Below are 26,526 nucleotides of genomic sequence, written 5' to 3' on the forward strand. Positions count from 1 at the left end.
TCTTGGTAAAATAAAACAAATTGGAGCTGACGTTAATTTTTTGTGAAAAAAAAGTTAAATGTTAATTTTTGTTTAAACATTCCAAAAATTCCTGTGAAGCACCAGAAGGGTTAATAAACTTCTTGAATATGGTTTTGAGCACTGTGATGGGTGCAGTTTTTAGAATGGTGTCACACTTGGGTATTTTCTGTCATATAGACCTCTCAAAATGACTTCAAAAGAGATGTGGTCCCTAAAAAAAAAATGGTGTTGTAAAAATGAGAAATTGCTGGTCAATTTTAACCCTTATAACTCCCTAACAAAAAAAATTTTGGTTCCAAAATTGTGCTGATGTAAAGTAGACATGTGGGAAATGTTACTTATTAAGTATTTTGTGTGACATATCTCTGTGATTTAATTGCATAAAAATTCAAAGTTGGAAAATTGCGAAATTTTCATAATTTTCACCAAATTTCCATTTTTTTCACAAATAAAGGCAGGTACTATCAAAGAATTTTTACCACTATCATGAAGTACAATATGTCACGAGAAAACAATGTCCGAATCACTGGGATCCGTTGAAGCGTTCCAGAGTTATAACCTCATAAAGGGACAGTGGTCAGAATTGTAAAAATTGGCCCGGTCATTAACGTGCAAACCACCCTTGGGGGTAAAGGGGTTAAACAAACAAACAAACTAAAAACAATATCCCTCACATGTCCGAAGTTGAAAGTTTACCTCCGGACGCAGGCGTTTGCTGATGGTACTACTACCACCATCAGCCTACGCCTGTTGTTGCTGATAACAGCGAGAGCAGGAGGAGGCTGATGGGAGTATTCATCAGCTGGCATCTGCGCTATAAACAAATAAATAAATGAGTACATAATAATAAAAAAATAATGTGGGTTCCCCTGCACAGGCAAAACTGACAGCTGCGGGCTCCAACCCTCAGTTGTCAGCTTTAGCAAGGCTAGTTATCAAGAATAAAGGGGTCCCCACACCATTTTTTTTTTATTATTTAAGTAAATTTAAAAAAAAACGGCGTGAGGTCCCCCCCTCATTTTTGATAAACCAGCCAAGCTAAAGCAGACAGGGCTGGTATTCTCAAGCTATTAAGATATCTCTCCATTACAAATCCTATAGTTACATTGTAAATAAGCACACAGCCAGTATAAAGTCCTTTATTTAAAATGAAAAAAAACAAACATTTAGTTTTTTATTTAATAACAACAAACAGTTATACTCGCCTAACGCTCATTCCTTTGAAGCCATCGGCTCTTGTTAAAAAACAAGCATATCCCTCACCTGTCCAACATTCTGTCCCACACCGTAATCCATGTCTGCAATAAATAGTTTTCAATCTTGTTGATGTCAAGATGCAATCATTGATTGGAGAATGAGCTGCTGTGAGTGTAGCGTCGGTGACCAGCGATTACCTCATGAACTGCGGTGATCACCGATGAACTGCGGTGATCTCAATGAGCTCACCGGTAGCACCATGAGAAAGTTTCACCTCATTGAAAAGTAGACTATCCAAAGCCATTAAAAATGGACAGCATATACCTTAACAAAACTTTACTTTTGTTTATTTTTAACTAGAATTGTGTTGGCTTCTATCAGAGGCCTATTGTTGTAAAGTCAAAATCCCATGTAGTGCTATAAGTTTTTTTATGATATCGTTGCTTGCTATTGTCTGAATCTGTTTTGCAAGTTCGTCTAGATGATTTTTATATGCCATGTAGGGCTATGTGCACACATTCATTTTTTTGGTGCAGCAATTTCTGAAACATTTTTGCATCTCTTGGCAGGAAAAACACAGCTGCAAAAGCATATGTTTTTGCGGGGTTTTTACTTGCTTTTTTGTTGTAGATTCTTGTCCACTCATTAGTATGGGTGAAATCTGCAGCAAAAACGCTGAAAAAATTGACATGCAGCAGATTTAAATCTGCAAATCACAAATAAGCAATGTGTGCATGAGACTCCATGATTCTCATTTACTTTGCTGGAATCCGTAAAGTCTTCAGGTTTTGTGACAAATCTGCACTGAAAAAATGCAGCAAAAACGCAGCAAATTGCAAGCCTTACATTCTGTGATTTTTATTTTTTTTTCTGGTCTATAGTTTGAAGGCGGAGCTATTCTTGCTTCTGAACTTGTACCATGATTGCAACTTACTGCTTATCGCTACAGTTTCCCCCAATGTGAGTAACAGCAATCATGAGAATGGTGGTCCAGGGTCCACCATTTGAGTAGGCTGTTGGTCTACTATGCTCAGTGCTGCTCCATTCAAAGTCTATAGGACTGGCTAAAATCCCTTAGACTTTGGGTCGAGCAGAAACGTGCGTCACCATTCCTCTGTTCAAATAGGGTCATCTATCTCTGTTCACATGGGATTTATGTTTCCACTATGTGCAATCCATTTATGATATGTTTTCTTTTGTATTTTTGGTATGTTTCATTGGGTATTGCATATCAAAATGTTTTTTTTTTTTCTCCAATTTCCATTCAAAGATTGGGAAAAAAATGTTTATCCGATTGAAGGATCAGCAGCCTTCAAGGCAAATTTACAATGTTATTAATGTGGTAGACTTTCTATACATTCTGTGTGCATATATATGTGTCGTGTATATAACTCTCCATTCCTGGTGTAGAATGTTTTAGTTACTGTATTTAATGAAAGTCCTTTGTTTAAAAGTAGACCTCTCCTTGGTACAGTTGAGAATAAGTCATGTAATCCTGTGCTGTCCCACTTAGAGTGTGACTAAGTGATTACCGTGCATAGCCCTGGACATAAATCATCAGTTTTTCCTATTGTTTGGCTTTTCTTTGACACAGGTCTTCTTTTTCCATTCAGGTGTCGCCAGAGCTATTTAGAAAGGCGTACTCCTTTTACATCAACAAGCTGCAGAGTCTGCACTTTGAGTGAGTACTTTACTGCCTGACAAAGGGGATTATCTGCTAAAAGTTAGTAACTGGGGGGGCTTGCTCTGATAAATATTATTAGATCCAAGATCACCTGATAGTGCCTGTCAAGGGTTTCCGGCCATTGCGTAATGGAAACTATTGTGCTATTATATAACGTACTGTTAGTACATTGCCTCTGAGATACCATTTCACAAAAGTTCCTTTGTAGCTGATAGCACTGTATAAAAGTGTAGTAACACTAAATTGCAATTAATGTATGTATTGTTTTCCATCCTTTTTTATCAGCTTACTGTTCAATAGATTTTTGCTCAGCTGTGAGATGTGTTTTAATAGTTTTACAAGAGTTAAACGTGTAGGCAGAGGTTTCTCTTACCAACTTCTTCTTCACCTGAGTCCCTTGGATGTGACTTCATGGAAAAATTAGACCTGGCATTGCAAAGTAAACATTACTGTGATCTGAAGTCTTTGTGACGCATTACTAAGGCCACTGTTGGATAATGCTGACTTTTTCCGACTTTCCACAGTCTTCCATAGGGCTCATTTTGATCTCAGTTTTCTCTAAAGAGCCCTCTCCTTGACTTTCAAGGATAGAGCTCATAGCTATGATGATCTATAGAGATGTTCACTAGTGATGAGCGAGTATACTCTTTGCTCGGGTGGTCTCCGAGTATTTGTAAGTGTTCGGAGATTTCGTTTTCATCTCCACAGCTGGATGATTTACAGCTACTAGCCAGCATAAGTACAGGTCCTTCTCAAAAAATTAGCATATAGTGTTAAATTTCATTATTTACCATAATGTAATGATTACAATTAAACTTTCATATATTATAGATTCATTATCCACCAACTGAAATTTGTCAGGTCTTTTATTGTTTTAATACTGATGATTTTGGCATACAACTCCTGATAACCCAAAAAACCTGTCTCAATAAATTAGCATATTTCACCCATCCAATCAAATAAAAGTGTTTTTTAATAACAAACAAAAAAACCATCAAATAATAATGTTCAGTTATGCACTCAATACTTGGTCGGGAATCCTTTGGCAGAAATGACTGCTTCAATGCAGCGTGGCATGGAGGCAATCAGCCTGTGACACTGCTGAGATGTTATGGAGGCCCAGGATGCTTCAATAGCGGCCTTAAGCTCATCCAGAGTGTTGGGTCTTGCGTCTCTCAACTTTCTCTTCACAATATCCCACAGATTCTCTATGGGGTTCAGGTCAGGAGAGTTTGCAGGCCAATTGAGCACAGTAATACCATGGTCAGTAAACCATTTACCAGTGGTTTTGGCACTGTGAGCAGGTGCCAGGTCGTGCTGAAAAATGAAATCTTCATCTCCATAAAGCATTTCAGCCGATGGAAGCATGAAGTGCTCCAAAATCTCCTGATAGCTAGCTGCATTGACCCTGCCCTTGATGAAACACAGTGGACCAACACCAGCAGCTGACATGGCACCCCACACCATCACTGACTGTGGGTACTTGACACTGGACTTCAGGCATTTTGGCATTTCCTTCTCCCCAGTCTTCCTCCAGACTCTGGCACCTTCATTTCCGAATGACATGCAAAATTTGCTTTCATCAGAAAAAAGTACTTGGGACCACTTAGCAACAGTCCAGTGCTGCTTCTCTGTAGCCCAGGTCAGGCGCCTCTGCCGCTGTTTATGGTTCAAAAGTGGCTTTACCTGGGGAATGCGGCACCTGTAGCCCATTTCCTGCACACGCCTGTGCACGGTGGCTCTGGATGTTTCCACACCAGACTCAGTCCACTGATTCCTCAGGTTCCCCAAGGTCTGGAATCGGTCCTTCTCCACAATCTTCCTCAGGGTCCGGTCTCCTCTTCTCGTTGTACAGCGATTTCTGCCACATTGTTTCCTTCCAACAGACTTACCATTGAGGTGCCTTGATACAGCACTCTGGGAACAGCCTATTTGTCGCTAGTCTTACCCATGATGGGGGTTTTGAGTAATGAACCAGGCAGGGAGTTTATAAAAGCCTCAGGTATCTTTTGCATGTGTTTAGAGTTAATTAGTTGATTCAGAAGATTAGGGTAATAGGTCGTTTAGAGAACCTTTTCTTGATATGCTAATTTATTGAGACAGGTTTTTTGGGTTATCAGGAGTTGTATGCCAAAATCATCAGTATTAAAACAATAAAAGACCTGACAAATTTCAGTTGGTGGATAATGAATCTATAATATATGAAAGTTTAATTGTAATCATTACATTATGGTAAATAATGAAATTTAACACTATATGCTAATTTTTTGAGAAGGACCTGTATTTAAGCTGTCTAACGGCCGTAAATCATTCAGCTGAGGTGATGAAAACTAAATCTCTGAACACTAACAAATACTCAGAGGTCACCTGGAGGAAAACCCGAGTAACAAATATACTCTCTCATCACGTCATGTTCACAGGTCCGATTTTTTTTTTTTTTTTTTTTTTTTTTTTTTTTTCCCCCCCCCTCTCTCTCTGAGTGTTCCTTAGAAAAGCACGAAGACTTGTTCAATGTAGATCCAAGTATTGAATCAAACTTGCCAAGGCAAGTCTATGGATCCATGAAAAAAAAACAAAACTTAACAGCACTGGGATGCCATCTGTGTGTTGCCCATTTATCATGGACTGTTTGACAGTAGAAGCTTGAGAAACCTCTATTCATTTTTTTTTTCTCATCCAAGAATAACTGATGAAACTCTGGCCAAACTCGGATAGTAAAAACTGACACATTGACCAAACCCTGATGACACTCTGATCAGAAGCACTGATGAAACTCAGAATGTTTTTACATATCAGAAAAATCACTGTGTGAAGAACCCATTGGCCACGTACAGATATTCAGCATTTGATCAGTATTTAACATTAGTGTCACGGTTGCACCCCTCAGTGTGTCCGGGTTGCAGTTACTAACAACTCAGCCGTATATTCTGCTACAGGGGCGTGCTGAGGCTGTCAGTGTGTTGAGAGATAGGAAACTAGTTCATGCTGTGATTTGTTTTCTTCAAACACAGATTCGGTTAGTGAAAAAATTGCTCATCTGCACTGCCCCATTGAATAACATTGGTCCATGTGCTGCCTGTTTTGTTCTTGAATAGCACTCACCTTACAGTGTGTGAGTGATGTTTAGCCTAAATAATTATATTTTTTAGAGACTGATGAAAATTGGAACTTTTTTTGCTCCACAAAAACCACTAATGTCTAAATGAGGCCTACGACTTTTAATCAGCATCACCAGGAATGGTTGGTTGAAAACGAGTTGATAGGAAGATGGCATCTCAAATTTCTCTTCTCAAGTGTAATTTTCCGTTGGATGTCAAATACAGTATACAGACACCTACAAACATTTAGTGATGAAGATTGCATCCATTACTTTTTATAGATTCCATGTTTCTGTAAAAACTTTAAGGCTGGATTCGCACCAAGGCTCAGATTCATCTAAGCAATTGTGCCAACATTCTGACATAAATTGTTTTGAAAAATCTCAAGCTTTTGCCACACCTCAAACATGTGCAAAACTGTTTAGATTTTTAGCATTTTCACTCCGATTTCTTCCAGCCACACCTGAATAGACGGAGCTGAGGAGAGACAGGGTATGGCGGGGTGTGACGCCACAGCTTATCTAATTCATGATGAGCTGTGGCATATTTACCCCAGAAATACATGAGAGACTGGTCGAAGGTTTGTGGCATCGCGCACGCCGCTCATCCGACGCTCGAGAGTCATGATAGTATTTCTGCTCCATTGTGTGAAGAACGCTTGTAAGAGTTTTAAAAAGTGGAGGAAAGTATTTTTCCTGTATGCGTGTCAGTTAATAAGTAATATATACTGCATTGCATAGGTGTATATGCACTTCTTAGTTGTTTTGGAAATGCAGAGGAAGCTTTTGCTCCTAATTTACACATTGCAGATATACAGTATACAGGTTCTTCTCACAAAATTAGAATATCATCAAAAAAGTTAATTTCAGTTCTTCAATGCAAATACAAAAAGTGAAACTCATATATTATATAGAATCATTACAAACAGAGAGATCTATTTCAAGTGTTTGTTTCTTTTAATGTTGATGATTATTGCTTACAGCCAATGAAAACACAAAAGTCAGTAAATTAGAATACTTTATAACACCAGCTTGAAAAATGATTTTAAAATCTGAAATGTATGTTCAGTAAATGCACTCAATACCTTTTGCATCAATTACTGCATCAATGCGGCGTGGCATGGAGGCGATCAGCTGAGGTGTTATGGAAGCCCAGGGTGCTTTGATAGCAGCCTTCAGCTTGTCTGCATTGTTGGGTCTGGTGTCTCATCTTCCTCTTGACAATCCCCCATAGATTCTCTATGGGGTTAAGGTCAGGTCAGTTTGCTGGCCAATCAAGCTCAGTGATACTGTTGTTTTTTAAAGCCAGGTATTGGTACTTTTGGCAGTGTGGACAGGTGCCAAGTCCTGCTGGAAAATGACATTTCCATCTCCAAAAAGCTTGTCAGCAGAGGGAACCATGAAGTGCTCTCAAATTTCCTGGCAGATGGCTGCGCTGACTTTGGTCTTGATAAAACACAGTGGACCTACCCCAGGAGATGACATGGCTCCCCAAACCATCACTGATTGTGGAAACTTCACACTAGACCTCAAGCAGCTTGGATTGTGGCCTCTCCACCCTTCCTCCAGACTCCGGGACCTTGATCTCCAAATGAAATGCAAAACGTACTTTCATCTGAAACAACACTATGGACCACTGAGCAACAGTCCAGTTCTTTTTCTCCTTGGCCCAGGTAAGATGCTTCTGGCATTGTCTATTGGTCATGAGTGGCTTGACACAAGGAATGCGACACTTGTAGCTCATGTCCTGGATACGTCTGTGTGTGATGGCTCTTGAAGCAATGACTCCAGCAGCAGTCCACTCCTTGTGAATCTCCCACAAATGTTTGAATGGCCTTTTCTTAACAATCCTTTCAAGGTTGCGGTTATCCCGGTTGCTTGTGCACCTTTTTCTACCACATTTTTTCCTTCCACTCAACTTTCCATTTATATGCTTGGATACAACACTCTGAACAGCCAGCTTCTTTAGCAATGACCTTTTGTGGCTTTCCCTCCTTGTGGAGTGTGTCAATGACTGCCTTCTGGACATCTGGCAAGTCAGCAGTCTTCCCCATGATTGTGGAGCCTACTGAAACAGACTAAGGGACCTTTTTAAATGCTTAGGAAGCCTTTGCAGGTGTGTGTTGCTAATTATTTTTATTTTACTAAGATAATAACTTTTGAGTTTTCATTGGCTGTAAGCCATAATCATCAACATTAACAGAAATAAACATTTGAAATACATCACTCTGTTTGTAATGACACTATATATGAGTTTCACTATTTGTACTGAAGAACTGAAATAAATTAACTTTTTGATGATATTCTAATTTTGTGAGAAGCACCTGTACATATAAACTTTTAAGTATGATCACATCAGTTTTTTTTTTTACTTACGATCAATAACATGATCAGTACAGAGTACTTTTTAAAGGATAATTTCCATTTGTTCGTCAGTTATATTCCATGTTTCAGATTAGATTACATGGATTTAATTTCAAGCATTGAAAGCTTGTGTGAAAGCCTAATAAAATATTTACTCTTGCCAACGTGCAGAGCATGGATGGAATACTGTGCGACAAGGAAAGCCAAAAGACTGGACACTCAAGTCAAGCTGCAGAACGCAGACGCTCATCATACAAAAGCATTCTTGCTATCCACTATACGCCGTTGGAATAATTGGGTGAAATTTCGCAATAAGCAACATATGGGTGAGTTTTTATACAACGATCTCAAAGTTTCCTAGATGTATGATCCTGCAATGCACAAAGTGCCTGTGTAATGTGTAGTCATTCTACAAACTGTTTAGATATGGATAATTGGTCTAAGTTCATCTCCTTGCTTTATCTGAGTATTTCATTATTGTAAATAGTTTGCAATTGTCGAGGGTACTACTCGTGCTGCCATAAATACTGGACCTCAACTGTTCAGAAAAACCATTGTAGGGTATTTAATATATTGTAAATTGCAACAAAGCAAATAGACCCTAACTAAAGCTTCTATAATAACATAAAATGTAACTTTTATTCATTATTTTAATGTAAATTATGTGCAAAATTTAAACCACAAGGTTTGTATTGGTCAGTGTTCAAATTTTCTACTGTCCTGAGTTACACTGTAGGATTAATTCCAATTGCAAAGGAGTCGTTTATTAGCATACAACAAACTTCATATAAAGGGATTAAATAAATTTAAAGTAACCTTTAACAAAGTTATTGAGCTTCAGTTCCTTCCTGGGTTCATTGTTTTCATGTTGAGATAGTGTTATTTCTTAGCAATCATCAGTTAGTCTTAAGGTACCGTCACACTTAGCGACGCTGCAGCGATACCGACAACGATCCGGATCGCTGCAGCGTCGCTGTTTGGTCGCTGGAGAGCTGTCACACAGACAGCTCTCCAGCGACCAACGATGCTGGTAACCAGGGTAAACATCGGGTAACTAAGCGCAGGGCCGCGCTTAGTAACCCGATGTTTACCCTGGTTACCATCCTAAAAGTAAAAAAAAACAAACAGTACATACTTACCTACAGCCGTCTGTCCTCCAGCGCTGTGCTCTGCACTCCTCCTGTACTGGCTGTGAGCACAGCGGCCGGAAAGCAGAGCGGTGACGTCACCGCTCTGCTTTCCGGCTGACCGACGCTCACAGCCAGTGCAGGAGGAGTGCAGAGCACAGCGCTGGAGGACAGACGGCAGAAGGTAAGTATGTAGTGTTTGTTTTTTTTTACTTTTAGGATGGTAACCAGGGTAAACATCGGGTTACTAAGCGCGGCCCTGCGCTTAGTTACCCGATGTTTACCCTGGTTACCAGTGAAGACATCGCTGAATCGGTGTCACACACGCCGATTCAGCGATGTCTGCGGGGAGTCCAGCGACCAAATAAAGTTCTGGACTTTCTTCCCCGACCAGTGACAGCACAGCAGGGGCCTGATCGCTGCTGCCTGTCACACTGGACGATATCGCTAGCGAGGACGCTGCAACGTCACGGATCGCTAGCGATATCGTCTAGTGTGACGGTACCTTAAGGGTACCGTCACACAGTGGCATTTTGATCGCTACGACGGCACGATTTGTGACGTTCCAGCGATATATCCGTGACGTTCCAGCGATCTCGCTGTGTCTGACACGCTCCTGCGATCAGGGACCCCGCTGAGAATCGTACGTCGTAGCAGATCGTTTGAAACTTTCTTTCGTCGTCTAGTGTCCCGCTGTGGCGGCATGATCGCATGGTGTAACAAAGGTGTGCACGATATTGTATACGATGTGCGCACAGTAACCAACGGCTTCTACATCGCACATACGTCATGAAATTATCGCTCCAGCGTCATACATTGCAAAGTGTGACAGCAGTCTACGACGCTGGAGCGATATTGTTACGATGCTGGAGCGTCACGGATCGTGCCGTCGTAGCGATCAAAATGCCACTGTGTGACGGTACCCTAATTGAAGGAATCCTGCAGCTTGTAAAAGGTAAAATTGTGATAGCAGCAGGAAGTTATCACTACAGGACAACTGGCCTCGTGCCTCCTGGTCCAACCACATGCCAGCAGTTATTAGCAGCTTTCTATCACTATACAATGTACGCAGAAAGCTGAGCTCTGTAAGATCTGCAGTAGAGAAAGCTATGACTCTAAAGGTATTGTTACACTAAGCGACGCTGCAGCGATACCGACAACGATCCGGATCGCTGCAGCGTCGCTGTTTGGTCGCTGGAGAGCTGTCACACAGACAGCTCTCCAGCGACCAACGATGCCGGTAACCAGGGTAAACATCGGGTTACTAAGCGCAGGGCCGCACTTAGTAACCCAATGTTTACCCTGGTTACCATCGTTAAAGTAAAAAAAACAACCACTACATACTTACCTACCGCTGTCTGTCCCCGGCGCTGGGCTTCTCTGCTCTGGCTGTGAGCGCCGGTCAGCCGGAAAGCAGAGCGGTGACGTCACCGCTCTGCTTTCCGGCCGCTGTGCTCACAGCCAGTACAGGAGGAGTGCAGAGAAGCACAGCGCCGGGGACAGACAGCCCAAAGAGCATGATCGGGGTCGGTTTTACCGACCCCTGTTTTGCGATCGCCGGTAATTAACTGTTTACCGGCGACCGCAAAAAAAAAAAAAAAAAAGTAAAGTGTAATTCTCTGTCCTCTGATGTGATCGCACATCAGAGGACAGAGAAATAGGGGGATTCGGGGACCCTACAATACTCACCTGTGTCCCTGGATCCTCTTGCTGCTCCTCCTGGCCGCTGGCAGAAGAACATGGCGGACGCATGCCCAGTGCGCCCGCCATCTGTCTCCATCTGCCGGCCGGCAGGAGAACAGCAGTTGGGGCTAAAATTAGGGTTAGGGGTAGGGTTAGGGGTAGGGTTAGGTTAGGGGTAGGGGTAGGGTTAGGTTAGGGGTAGGGTTAGGGGTAGGGGTAGGGTTAGGTTAGGGGTAGGGTTAGGGCTAGGGTTTGGGCTAAATTTAGGGTTAGGGTTGGGGCTAAATTTAGGGTTAGGCTTCTTTCACACTTACATCGGTACGGGGCCGTCGCAATGCGTCGGCCCAACATACCGACGCACGTTGTGAAAATTGTGCACAACGTGGGCAGCAGCTGTAGTTTTTCAACGCATCCGCTGCCCAATCTATGTCCTGGGGAGGAGGGGGCGGAGTTACGGCCATGCATGCGCGGTCAGAAATGGCGGATGCGACGTACAAAAAAAGTTTCATTGAACGTTTTTTTGTGCCGACGGTCCGCCAAAACACAACTGATCCAGTGCACAACGGACGCGACGTGTGGCCATCCGTCACGATCCGTCGGCAATACAAGTCTATGGGCAAAAAACGCATCCTGCGGGCACATTTGCAGGATCCGTTTCTTGTCCAAAACGATGGATTGCGACGGAATGCCAAACGACGCAAGTGTGAAAGTAGCCTTAGGGCTAGGGTTAGGGTTGGGGCTAAAGTTAGGGCTAGGGTTGGGGCTAAAGTTAGGGTTAGAGCTGGGATTAGGGTTAGCGTTTGGATTAGGGTTGGTATTAGGGTTAGGGTACTGTTGTGAATTCTGTGGCTGAGTTCACTTCTGTGGTCACAAGTGGTATTGCAGTCTCTGGGCTTCCTCCCTCAGGTGTTTTGGTGAGCTCGTTGGCTGCCTTGCTATTTAGCTCCACCTGAGTCTGTCTTCCTTGCTCCTTGTCAATGTTCCAGTGTTGGATCTGAGCTACTGCATCTTTCCTTGGGCCTGCTGCTCTGCTAGATAAGTGCTTCTAGTTTGTTTTCTGTTTTTTCTGTCCAGCTTGCTATTAACTTTTGCTGGAAGCTCTGAGAAGCAAAGGGGTGCACCGCCGTGCTGTTAGTTCGGCACGGTGGGTCTTTTTGCCCCTTTGCGTGGTTTTCGTTTTAGGGTTTTTTGTAGACTGCATAGTTCTCTTTGCTATCCTCGCTCTGTCTAGAATATCGGGCCTCACTTTGCTGAATCTATTTCATTCCTACGTTTGTCTTTTCATCTTGCTAACAGTCATTATATGTGGGGGGCTGCCTATTCCTTTGGGGTATTTCTCTGAGGTAAGTCAGGCTTGTATTTCTATCTTCAGGCTAGTCAGCTCCTCAGGCAGTGCCGAGTTGCATAGGTAGTTATAGGCGCAATCCACTGCTGCTTATAGTTGTGTGAGGATAGATCAGGTACTGCAGTCTACAGAGATTCCACGTCTCAGAGCTCGTCCTATTGTTTTTGGTTATTGCCAGATCTCTGTATGTGCGCTGATTACTGCACGCTGTGTTGCCTGATTGCCAGCCATAACAGTACAAGGAGCCACACCAATGATTCCCAATAGAGGGAAAAAAGAAATCCTGACATCATTTTTTTTTCTTAGCTCTGTCTTCAGTCTTTTTTTTCCCCTAGACATTAGAGTGCTTCAGGACACAGCTGTGGACATGGATATTCAGGCTCTGTGCTCCTCAATGGATAATCTCGTTGTAAATGTACAAAAGATTCAAGATACTATTGATCAGAAATCGATGCTAGAACCAAGAATTCCGATTCCTGATTTGTTTTTTGGTGACAGAACTAAGTTCATGAGCTTCAGAAATAATTGTAAGCTATTTTTGGCCTTGAAACCTCATTCTTCTGGTAATCCTATTCAACAGGTTTTGATTATTATTTCTTTTTTGCGCGGCGACCCACAGGACTGGGCGTTTTCTCTTGCACCAGGAGATTCTGCATTGAGTAATGTTGATGCATTTTTCCAGGCGCTGGGATTGCTTTACGATGAGCCTAATTCAGTGGATCAGGCTGAGAAAAATCTGCTGGCTTTATGCCAGGGTCAGGATGATGTAGAAGTATATTGTCAGAAATTTAGAAAGTGGTCAGTACTCACTCTGTGGAATGAATCTGCACTAGCGGCTTTGTTCAGAAAGGGTCTCTCTGAAGCTCTTAAGGATGTAATGGTGGGATTTCCTATGCCTGCTGGTTTGAATGAGTCTATGTCCTTGGCCATTCAGATCGGTCGTCGCTTGCGCGAGCGTAAATCTGTGCACCATCTGGCGGTATTGTCTGAGAGTAAACCTGAGCCTATGCAGTGCGACAGGACTATGACTAAAGTAGAACGGCAAGAACACAGACGTCTGAACAGACTGTGTTTCTATTGTGGTGATTCTACTCATGCTATTTCTAATTGTCCTAAACGCACTAGGCGGTTCGATAGCTCTGCCGTTATTGGTACTGTACAGTCCAAATTCCTTTTGTCCATTACCTTAATGTGCTCTTTGTCATCGTATTCTGTCATGGCGTTTGTGGATTCAGGCGCTGCCCTGAATCTGATGGATTTGGATTATGCTAAACGTTGTGGATTTTTCTTGGAGCCTTTGCGGTGTCCTATTCCGTTGAGAGGAATTGATGCTACACCTTTGGCCAAGAATAAGCCTCAGTACTGGGCCCAGCTGACCATGTGCATGGCTCCTGCACATCAGGAAGTTATTCGCTTTCTGGTACTGCATAATTTGCATGATGTGGTCGTGTTGGGGTTGCCATGGCTACAAACCCATAATCCAGTATTGGATTGGAACTCTATGTCGGTAACCAGCTGGGGTTGTCAGGGAGTACATGGTGATGTTCCATTTTTGTCTATTTCGTCATCCATTCCTTCTGACATCCCAGAGTTCTTGTCGGACTTTCAGGATGTATTTGAAGAGTCCAAGTCTGATGCCCTACCTCCGCATAGGAATTGTGATTGTGCTATCGATTTGATTCCTGGTAGTAAATTCCCTAAGGGTCGTTTATTTAATTTGTCCGTACCTGAACACACCGCTATGCGCAGTTATGTGAAGGAGTCCCTGGAGAAGGGACATATTCGCCCATCGTCGTCACCATTTGGAGCAGGGTTCTTTTTTGTAGCCAAGAAGGATGGTTCGCTAAGACCGTGTATTGATTACCGCCTTCTTAATAAGATCACTGTTAAGTTTCAGTATCCCTTGCCATTGATTTCTGACTTGTTTGCTCGGATTAAGGGGGCTAGTTGGTTCACCAAGATAGATCTTCGTGGTGCGTATAATCTGGTGAGAATCAGGCAGGGAGATGAATGGAAAACGGCATTTAATACGCCCGAGGGTCATTTTGAGTATCTGGTGATGCCGTTCGGACTTGCCAATGCTCCATCTGTTTTTCAGTCTTTTATGCATGACATTTTCCGTGAGTATCTGGATAAATTCTTGATTGTTTACTTGGATGACATTTTGATCTTCTCAGATGATTGGGAGTCTCATGTGAAGCAAGTCAGAATGGTTTTCCAGGTACTGCGTGCTAATTCCTTGTTCGTGAAGGGATCAAAGTGTCTCTTCGGTGTGCAGAAAGTTTCATTTTTGGGGTTCATCTTTTCCCCTTCTACTATCGAGATGGATCCGGTTAAGGTTCAGGCCATCCAGGATTGGACTCAGCCGACATCTCTAAAAAGTCTGCAGAAATTCCTGGGCTTTGCTAATTTTTATCGTCGCTTCATCTGTAATTTTTCTAGCATTGCCAGACCATTGACCGATTTGACCAAGAAGGGTGCTGATTTGGTTAATTGGTCTTCTGCTGCCGTGGAAGCTTTTCAGGAGTTGAAGCGTCGTTTTTGCTGTGCCCCTGTGTGGTGTCAACCTGATGTTTCTCTTCCGTTCCAGGTCGAGGTTGATGCTTCTGAGATTGGTGCAGGGGCGGTTTTGTCACAGAGAGGTTCTGGTTGCTCAGTGTTCAAACCATGTGCTTTCTTTTCCAGGAAATTTTCTGCTGCTGAGCGTAATTATGATGTGGGCAACCGAGAGTTGCTGGCCATGAAGTGGGCATTCGAGGAGTGGCGTCATTGGCTTGAGGGTGCTAAGCATCGCGTGGTGGTTTTGACTGATCATAAGAACCTTACTTATCTTGAGTCTGCCAAGCGCTTGAATCCTAGACAGGCCCGTTGGTCGTTATTTTTTGCTCGTTTTGATTTTGTGATTTCATACCTTCCGGGCTCTAAAAATGTGAAGGCGGATGCTCTGTCTAGGAGTTTTGTGCCCGACTCTCCGGGGTTATCTGAGCCGGCGAGTATCCTCAAGGAAGGAGTCATTGTGTCTGCCATCTCCCCTGATTTGCGGAGAGTGTTGCAGAAATTTCAGGCTAATAAACCTGATCGTTGTCCGGCCGAGAAACTGTTCGTCCCTGATAGGTGGACTAGTAAAGTTATCTCTGAACTTCATTGTTCGGTGCTGGCCGGTCATCCAGGAATCTTTGGTACCAGGGAGTTGGTTGCTAGATCCTTCTGGTGGCCATCTCTGTCACGGGATGTGCGTGCTTTTGTGCAGTCCTGTGGAATTTGTGCTAGGGCTAAGCCCTGCTGTTCACGTGCCAGTGGGTTGCTTTTGCCCTTGCCGGTCCCGAAGAGGCCTTGGACACATATTTCGATGGATTTCATTTCTGACCTTCCCGTTTCTCAAAAAATGTCGGTCATTTGGGTGGTCTGTGATCGCTTTTCTAAAATGGTCCATCTGGTGCCCTTGGTTAAATTGCCTTCCTCCTCTGATTTGGTGCCTTTGTTCTTCCAGCATGTGGTTCGTTTACATGGCATTCCTGAGAATATTGTTTCTGACAGAGGTTCCCAGTTTGTCTCGAGGTTCTGGCGAGCCTTTTGTGGTAGGATGGGCATTGACCTATCTTTCTCCTCGGCCTTCCATCCTCAGACTAATGGCCAGACCGAACGAACCAATCAGACCTTGGAAACATATCTGAGATGTTTTGTTTCCGCTGACCAGGATGATTGGGTGTCATTTTTGCCGTTGGCTGAGTTCGCCCTTAATAATCGGGCCAGCTCGGCTACCTTGGTCTCTCCATTTTTCTGCAATTCTGGGTTCCATCCTCGTTTCTCTTCAGGACAGGTTGAGTCTTCGGACTGTCCTGGTGTGGATTCTGTGGTGGACAGGTTGCAGCAGATCTGGACTCAGGTGGTGGACAATTTGACCTTGTCCCAGGAGAAGGCTCAGCTTTTCGCTAATCGCAGACGCCGTGTGGGACCCCGACTTCGTGTTGGGGATCTGGTTTGGTTATCTTCTCGTCATATTCCTATGAAGGTTTCCTCTCCTAAATTTAAACCTCGTTTTATTGGTCCGTATAGGATTTCTGAGATTCTCAATCCGGTGTCTTTTCGTCTGACCCTCCCAGACTCCTTTTCCATACATAATGTATTCCATAGGTCGTTGTTGAGGAGATACGTGGCACCTATTGTTCCATCTGTGGAGCCTCCTGCCCCTGTTTTGGTGGAGGGGGAATTGGAGTATATTGTGGAGAAGATTTTGGATTCTCGTGTCTCTAGACGGAAACTCCAGTATCTGGTCAAATGGAAGGGTTATGCTCAGGAAGATAATTCCTGGGTTTTTGCCTCTGATGTCCATGCCCCAGATCTTGTTCGTGCCTTTCATGTGGCTCATCCTGGTCGGCCTGGGGGTTCTGGTGAGGGTTCGGTGACCCCTCCTCAAGGGGGGGGTACTGTTGTGAATTCTGTGGCTGAGTTCACTTCTGTGGTCACAAGTGGTATTGCAGTCTCTGGGCTTCCTCCCTCAGGTGTTTTGGTGAGCTCGTTGGCTGCCTTGCTATTTAGCTCCACCTGAGTCTGTCTTCCTTGCTCCTTGTCAATGTTCCAGTGTTGGATCTGAGCTACTGCATCTTTCCTTGGGCCTGCTGCTCTGCTAGATAAGTGCTTCTAGTTTGTTTTCTGTTTTTTCTGTCCAGCTTGCTATTAACTTTTGCTGGAAGCTCTGAGAAGCAAAGGGGTGCACCGCCGTGCTGTTAGTTCGGCACGGTGGGTCTTTTTGCCCCTTTGCGTGGTTTTCGTTTTAGGGTTTTTTGTAGACTGCATAGTTCTCTTTGCTATCCTCGCTCTGTCTAGAATATCGGGCCTCACTTTGCTGAATCTATTTCATTCCTACGTTTGTCTTTTCATCTTGCTAACAGTCATTATATGTGGGGGGCTGCCTATTCCTTTGGGGTATTTCTCTGAGGTAAGTCAGGCTTGTATTTCTATCTTCAGGCTAGTCAGCTCCTCAGGCAGTGCCGAGTTGCATAGGTAGTTATAGGCGCAATCCACTGCTGCTTATAGTTGTGTGAGGATAGATCAGGTACTGCAGTCTACAGAGATTCCACGTCTCAGAGCTCGTCCTATTGTTTTTGGTTATTGCCAGATCTCTGTATGTGCGCTGATTACTGCACGCTGTGTTGCCTGATTGCCAGCCATAACAGGGTTGGCATTAGGGTTACGCTTGGGATTAGGGTTAGGTTTGGGATTAGGGTTAAGGTTAGGGTTGTGATTAGGGGTGTATTGGGATTAGGGTTAGGTTTGAGGTTAGGGTTGAGATTAGGATTAGGGGTGTGTTGGATTTAGGGTTTTGATTAGGGTTATGGTTAGGGTTGACATTAGGGTTGTTTTGGGGTAAGGGTTGTGATTATGGTTAGGGTTAGTGATTAGGATTATGGATCAGGTTGGGATTAGGGTTAGGGGTGTGTTGGGGTTAGGGTTGGAGCTAGAATTGGGGGGTTTCCACTGTTTAGGTACATCAGGGGGTCTCCAAACACGACAGCCAATTTTGCGCTCAAAAAGTCAAATGGTGCTCCCTTCCTTCTGAGCTCTGCCGTGCGCCCAAACAGTGGGTTACCCCCACATATGGGGCATCAGCGTACTCGGGATAAATTGGACAACAACTTCTGGGGTCCAATTTCTCTTGTTACCCTTGTGAAAATAAAAACTTGGGGGCTACAAAATCTTTTTTGTGGAAAAAAAAAATATTTTTTTATTTTCACGACTCTGCATTCTAAACTTCTGTGAAGCACTTGGGCATTCAAAGTTCTCACCACACATCTAGATAAGTTCCTTGGGGGGTCTAGTTTCCAAAATGGGGTCACTTGTGGGGGGTTACTACAGTTTAGGTACATCAGGGGCTCTGCAATCGCAACATAATACCCGCAGACCATTCTATCAAAGTCTGCATTCCAAAAAGGCGCTCCTTCCCTTCCGAGCTCTGCCGTGCCTCCAAACAGTGGTTTACCCCCACATATGGGGTAAAAAAAAAGTCACAGAGAAAAGCAGAGATGTTTTACCTGCTGAAGCCTCCAACTGAATGCACCAGCAGGGCGCAGCGGACCCGATAAATGATGGCAAACACACAGGTGCAAAAAATACCGATGAAACAACCACTTTCAATCCAGTGTTGGCTGTTTGGCATTAGTGCACAAAAAGATAAAAGATACTAGTCTGTATATGGCATAATTCACACACACAATGCAAGGCATCTGGTTTGCAGCCTATTAATAACGCATATACAGGCGGGCTGCCCAGTGCTACAAAAAAACATCTCTGCTTTTCTCTGTGACTTTTTTGAATTTTTTGGAGGATTTGTAAGTCCTCTTTTTGTGTCGGTGAGCTTTTATTTAATGTTTAGCGTTAGGACTGGCAAATTGTAAGGACCCGTGACGTGGGTTGCCAGCTTACGTATTGAGGCCCCAATATAAACTAATACCTTACATACATTGATATGTGGTTTTCTTTTTGCACTTTATCTTGCAGGGCGCAGTCGGACCATGATGGCTCTGTAAACTATTGGCCTCTGTTCACACAGCATGCATTTTGTAGCACTGGGCAGCCCGCCTGTATATGCGTTATTAATAGGCTGCAAACCAGATGCCTTGCATTGTGTGTGTGAATTATGCCATATACAGACTAGTATCTTTTATCTTTTTGTGCACTAATGCCAAACAGCCAACACTGGATTGAAAGTGGTTGTTTCATCGGTATTTTTTGCACCTGTGTGTTTGCCATCATTTATCGGGTCCGCTGCGCCCTGCTGGTGCATTCAGTTGGAGGCTTCAGCAGGTAAAACATCTCTGCTTTTCTCTGTGACTTTTTTGAATTTTTTGGAGGATTTGTAAGTCCTCTTTTTGTGTCGGTGAGCTCCCCACATATGGGGTACCAGCATACTCAGGACAAATTGGACAACAACTTTTGGGGTCCAATTTCTCTTGTTACCCTTGTGAAAATAAAATCTTGGGGGCTAAAAAATCTTTTTTGTGGAAAAAAAAAATATTTTTTGTTTTCACGGCTCTGCATTATAATCTTCTGTGAAGCACTTGGGCATTCAAGGTTCTCACCACACATCTAGATATGTTCCTTAAGGGGTCTAGTTTCCAAAATGGGGTCACTTGTGGGGGGTTTCCACTGTTTAGGCACATCAGAGGCTCTCCAAACGCGACATGGCGTCCAATCTCAATTCCAGCCAATTCTACATTGAAAAAGTAAAACGGCGCTCCTTCACTTCCAAGCTCTGCGGTGCGCCCAAACAGTGGTTTACCCTCACATATGGGGTATCGACGTATTCAGGAGAAATCGCACAACAACTTTTGTGGTCTAATTTCTCCTGTTACTCTTGTGAAAATAAGAATTTGTGGGCGAAAAGATCATTTTTGTGTAAACAAAAGCGATTTTTTTATTTTCACGGCTCTACGTTATAAACTTCTGTGAAGCACTTGGGGGTTCAAAGTGCTCACCACACATCTAGATAAGTTCCTTAAGGGGTCTAGTTTCCAAAATGGTGTCACTTGTGGGGAGTTTCCACTGTTTAGGCACATCAGGGGCTCTCTAAATGTGACATGGCGTCCGATCTCAATTCCAGCCAATTCTGCATTGAAAAAGTCAAACGGCGCTCCTTCACTTCTAAGTTCTGCGGTGCGCCCAAAAAGTGGTTTACCCCCACATATGGGGTATTGGCGTATTCAGGAGAAATTGCATAACAAAATTTATGGTTACATTTCTGTTTTTACACTTGTGAAAATAAAAAAAAAAAAAATGGTTCTGAATTAAGATGTTTGCAAAAAAAAGTTAAATGTTCATTTTTTCCTTCCACATTGTTTCAGTTCCTGTGAAGCACGTAAAGGGTTAATAAACTTCTTGAATGTGGTTTTGAGAACCTTGAGGGGTGTAGTTTTTAGAATGGTGTCACACTTGGGTATTTTCTATCATATAGACCCCTCAAAATGACTTCAAATGTGATGTGGTCCCTAAAAATAAATGGTGTTGTAAAAATGAGAAATTGCTGGTCAACTTTTAACCCTTAGAACTCCCTAACAAAAAAAAATTTTGTTTCCAAAATTGTGCTGATGTAAAGTAGACATGTGGGAAATGTTATTTATTAACTATTTTTCGTGACATATCTCTCTGATTTAAGGGCATAAAAATACAAAGTTTGAAAATTGCAAAATTTTAAAAATTTTCGCCATATTTCCATTTTTTTCATAAATAATCGCAAGTAATATCGAAGAAATGTTACCACTAACATGAAGTACAATATGTCACGAGAAAACAATCTCAGAATCAGCGGGATCCGTTGAAGCGTTCCAGAGTTATAACCTCATAAAGTGACAGTGGTCAGAATTGCAAAAATTGGCTCGGTCATTAAGTACCAAATTGGCTCTGTCACTAAGGGGTTAATCATCGGTAGGACACACAAATATATGTGCAGTTAATACGACCATTATTCACTTTGCTCCATTGGCAGGATCTCTTCTCAGTTCTGTGGGAATAATCCTGAGAACAATTTGCTGCAGGCCTTTAAACTGTGGCCACAGATGATGGAAATCTTTAGTACTACTTATTTATTTTGTTTTGCTTATATAGCACCAACATGTTCCACAGCGCTTTGCAGACTTCATCATCACTGTCCCCATTGGGGCTCAAAATCTAAATTCCCTTAATCTTGTCTTTGGAGTGTGAAAGGAAATCAAAGGACAAACTTTGTTACAGATATTGTGCTTGGTGGGATTTGAACCCAGGACCCCAGTATTGTAAAGCAACAGTGCTATCCACTGAGCCACCATGCTGCCCTTTGTAAGAAGAGCTGGGTAAAGTCAGGTTCACAGTCCGCATATGGACAGCAATGCCCAGACTAACTGCAGGTCTCCCAAACTTACAGCCTCACAGGAGAGATGAGAATATACAATATATGCAGAAATCTCAATAGAATTTTGTTTACGGTATGTCAGTTAGACAAAAAAAAGTTGATTGTGTAATTTATAGACTAACCAACAGATGGCAGCACTTAGCTGTTTCATTTATTGCGTAACTTACATAGGATCCAGGATCACAGTGGAAAGCTTATGTGTATTCATATGTAAAGTCCACAAACAGCGTTGAACTGGAGTAGTTTGGGCCCACCAGAGAAAATCATTCTGGAGGCCCACCATGCTTAAGGGGTACTACCTGCAGTGTCTTCCCTTATCTTCCATCTAGTCAAGCTCTATACCTGTCCAAACAATCACCTGACAAACCAGCAAAACGCTCATATGTTGGGTGCAATGATTTTTATGCTTGATTTAAAAACATCCTTATCGGCAGCAGATAATTTTGTGTAAACAAGACAAGTGCTGCAGAGAACACTGATATTCTATAGGCACAGAAATATTGTATTAACTAGACATGTGCCACATACAGACACTAGACACAGGACACATACACACCAGTCACATGCTAGACACAGGACACATACACACCAGTCACATGCTAGACACAGGACACATACACACCAGTCACACGCTAGACACAGGACACATACACACCGGTCACACGCTAGACACAGGACACATACACACCGGTCACACGCTAGACACAGGACACATACACACCGGTCACACGCTAGACACAGGACACATACACACCGGTCACACGCTAGACACAGGACACATACACACCGGTCACACGCTAGACACAGGACAGATACACACCAGTCACATGCTAGACACATGATACATACACACCAGTCACACGCTAGACACATGATACATACACACCGGTCACACGCTAGACACAGGACACATACACACCGGTCACACGCTAGACACATGATGCATACACACCAGTCACATGCTAGACACACAGAATACATACACACCAGTCACACACTAGACACAGGACACATACACACCAGTCACACGTTAGACACAGGACACATACACACCAGTCACACACTAGACACAGGATACATACATACCAGTCACACACTAGACACATGATACATACACACCAGTCACACGTTAGACACAGGACACATACACACCAGTCACACACTAGACACAGGATACATACACACCAGTCACACGCTAGACACATGATACATACACACCAGTCACACGCTAGACACAGGATACATACAAATCAGTCACATGCTAGACACAGGATACATACACACCAGTCACACGCTAGACACAGGATATATACAAAAAAGTCACACACACCAGACACAAGATTCATACAATCCAGTCACACGCTAGACTGTTATGAAAGGCAATTCAGTACTACAATGGACATAGCGGTCAGAGCACATACAGTGATCTGACAATAACCCAAAATCATAGAACGAGCTCTGAGACGTGGGAACTCTGCAGACCGCAATCCCTAATCCTCTCCAAACAACACTAGAGGCAGCCGTGGATTGCGCCTAACTCTGCCTATGCAACTCGGCACAGCCTGAGAAACTAACTAGCCTGAAGATAGAAAATAAGCCTACCTTGCCTCAGAGAAATACCCCAAAGGAAAAGGCAGCCCCCCACATATAATGACTGTGAGTTAAGATGAAAAGACAAACGTAGAGATGAAATAGATTCAGCAAAGTGAGTGAGGCCCGACTTTCTTAACAGATCGAGGATAGAAAAGGTAACTTTGCGGTCTACACAAAACCCTAAAGAAAACCACGCAAAGGGGGCAAAAAGACCCTCCGTACCGAACTAACGGCACGGAGGTACACCCTTTGCGTCCCAGAGCTTCCAGCAACCAATTAGACAAGCTGGACAGAAAAAATAGCAAACAAATAGCAAGAAGAACTTAGCTATGCAGAGCAGCAGGCCACAGGAATGATCCAGGGAAAAGCAAGTCCAACACTAGAACATTGACAGGAAGCCAGGATAAAAGCATTACGTGGAGTTAAATAGAGAAGCACCTAACGACCTCACCAGATCACCTGAGGGAGGAAACTCAGAAGCCGCAGTACCACTTCCCTCCACCAACAGAAGCTCACAGAGAGAATCAGCCGAAGTACCACTTCTGACCACAGGAGGGAGCTCTGCCACAGAATTCACAACACTAGACACATGATACATACACACGAGTCACACGCTAGACACACAGAATACATACACACCAGTCACACACTAGACACACAGAATACATACACACCAGTCACACGCTAGACAGGACATATACACACCAGTCACACGCTAGACAGGATACATACACACCAGTCACACACTAGACACAGGATACATACACACCAGTCACATGCTAGACACATGATACATACACACCAGTCACATGCTAGACACAGGATACATACACACCAGTGACATGCTAGACACATGATACATACACACCAGTCACATGCTAGACACAGGACACATACAAAAAAGTGACACACCAGACACAGGACACATACACACCGGTTAAACACTAGACACATGATACATATACATCAGTCACACGCTAGACACAGGACACATACACACCGGTCACACGCTAGACACACAGAATACATACACACCAGTCACACGCTAGACACAGGACACATACACACCAGTCACACGCTAGACACATGATACATACACACCAGTCACACGCTAGACACATGATACATACACACCGGTCACACGCTAGACACTGGACACATACACACCGGTCACACGCTAGACACATGATACATACACACCGGTCACACGCTAGACACAGGACACATACACACCGGTCACACGCTAGACACATGATACATACACACCGGTCACACGCTAGACACAGGACACATACACACCGGTCACACGCTAGACACATGATACATACACACCGGTCACACGCTAGACACAGGACACATACACACCGGTCACACGCTAGACACATGATGCATACACACCAGTCACATGCTAGACACACAGAATACATACACACCAGTCACACACTAGACACATGATACATACACACCAGTCACACACTAGACACATGTTACATACACACCAGTCACACGCTAGACACAGGATACATACAAATCAGTCACATGCTAGACACAGGATACATACACACCAGTCACACGCTAGACACAGGATATATACAAAAAAGTCACACACACCAGACACAAGATACATACAATCCAGTCACACGCTAGACACATGATACATACACACCAGTCACACGCTAGACACACAGAATACATACACACCAGTCACACACTAGACACACAGAATACATACACACCAGTCACATGCTAGACACATGATACATACACACCAGTCACATGCTAGACAGGATACATACACACCAGTCACACACTAGACACATAGAATACATAGACACTAGTCACACGCTAGACACACAGAATACATACACACCAGTCACATGCTAGACACATGATACATACACACCAGTCACACGCTAGACAGGATACATACACACCAGTCACAAGCTAGACAGGATACATACACACCAGTCACACGCTAGACAGGATACATACACACCAGTCACACGCTAGACACAGGATACATACACACCGGTTAAACACTAGACACATGATACATATACACCAGTCACACGCTAGACACAGGACACATACACACCGGTTACACACCAGTCACATGCTAGACACAGGACACATACACACCAGTCACATGCTAGACACATGATACATACACACCAGTCACACGCTAGACACAGGATACATACACACCAGTCACATGCTAGACACATGATACATACACACCAGTCACACGCTAGACACAGGATACATACACACCAGTCACATGCTAGACACAGGATACATATGAAAAAGTCACACACACCAGACACAGGACACACACACCAGTCACATGCTAGACACATGATACATACACACCAGTCACGCTAGACAGGATACATACACACCAGTCACATGCTAGACACATGATACATACACACCAGTCACACGCAAGACACAGGACATATACACACCAGTCACATGCTAGACACTTGATACATACACACCAGTCACACACTAGACACAGGATACATACACACCAGTCACACGCTAGACACAGGATACATACACACCAGTCACACGCTAGACACAGGATATATACAAAAAAGTCACACACACCAGACACAAGATACATACAATCCAGTCACACGCTAGACACAGGATACATGCACCGGTCACACACTAGACACATGATACATACACACCAGTCACATGCTAGACACAGGACACATACACACCAGTCACATGCTAGACAGGATACATACACACCAGTCACATGCTAGACTCATGATACATACACACCAGTCACACGCTAGACACAGGATACATACAAACCAGTCACTTGCTAGACACATGATACATACACACCAGTCACACACTAGACACATGATACATACACACCAGTCACACGCTAGACACAGGACACATACTCACCAGTCACACGCTAGACACATGATACATACTCACCAGTCACACACTAGACACAGGATACATACAAATCAGTCACTTGCTAGACACATGATACATACACACCAGTCACACACTAGACACATGATACATACACACCAGTCACACGCTAGACACAGGACACATACTCACCAGTCACACGCTAGACACATGATACATACTCACCAGTCACACACTAGACACAGGATACATACAAACCAGTCACACACACTAGACACAGGATACATACAAACCAGTTACACGCTAGACACTGGATACATACAAACCAGTCACACGCTAGACACTGGATACATGTAAACCAGTCATTGCATACACACCAGACACACACTAGACAAAGGATTAGAGATGGGTAAACCCCTGGATGTTCGGGTCTGGTGGGTTCGGCCGAACAGTTAAAAAAAAGTTTGGGTTTAGGCCACTTGCCCTGTAGCGGTGGCAAGTGAGGTCATATGTGTGGGGTTGAGGTCACCTTTGTATTGTCTGGTGACATCAAGCCCACAGCTTAGTAATGGAGAGGCGTCCATAAGAACCTATCTATTACTAATCCTGTAGTTATATGGTAAATAAACACAC

At 43.5% G+C, this 26,526-nt stretch overlaps 1 protein-coding gene across 1 annotated transcript in view; it reads left to right on the forward strand.

The window, feature by feature from the left end:
• FBXL13 (F-box and leucine rich repeat protein 13) overlaps positions 1-26,526 on the forward strand; it is a 395,640-nt gene that overhangs the window by 48,517 nt on the left and 320,597 nt on the right. Inside the window, exons 4-5 of the mRNA XM_069765120.1 lie at positions 2,832-2,899; positions 8,535-8,689. Of these exons, the coding sequence (XP_069621221.1) occupies positions 2,832-2,899; positions 8,535-8,689 (223 nt within the window). The remainder of the gene's footprint in view (positions 1-2,831; positions 2,900-8,534; positions 8,690-26,526) is intronic.

This window comes from Ranitomeya imitator, chromosome 4, assembly GCF_032444005.1.
Source record: "Ranitomeya imitator isolate aRanImi1 chromosome 4, aRanImi1.pri, whole genome shotgun sequence".
Taxonomy (NCBI): domain Eukaryota; kingdom Metazoa; phylum Chordata; class Amphibia; order Anura; family Dendrobatidae; genus Ranitomeya; species Ranitomeya imitator.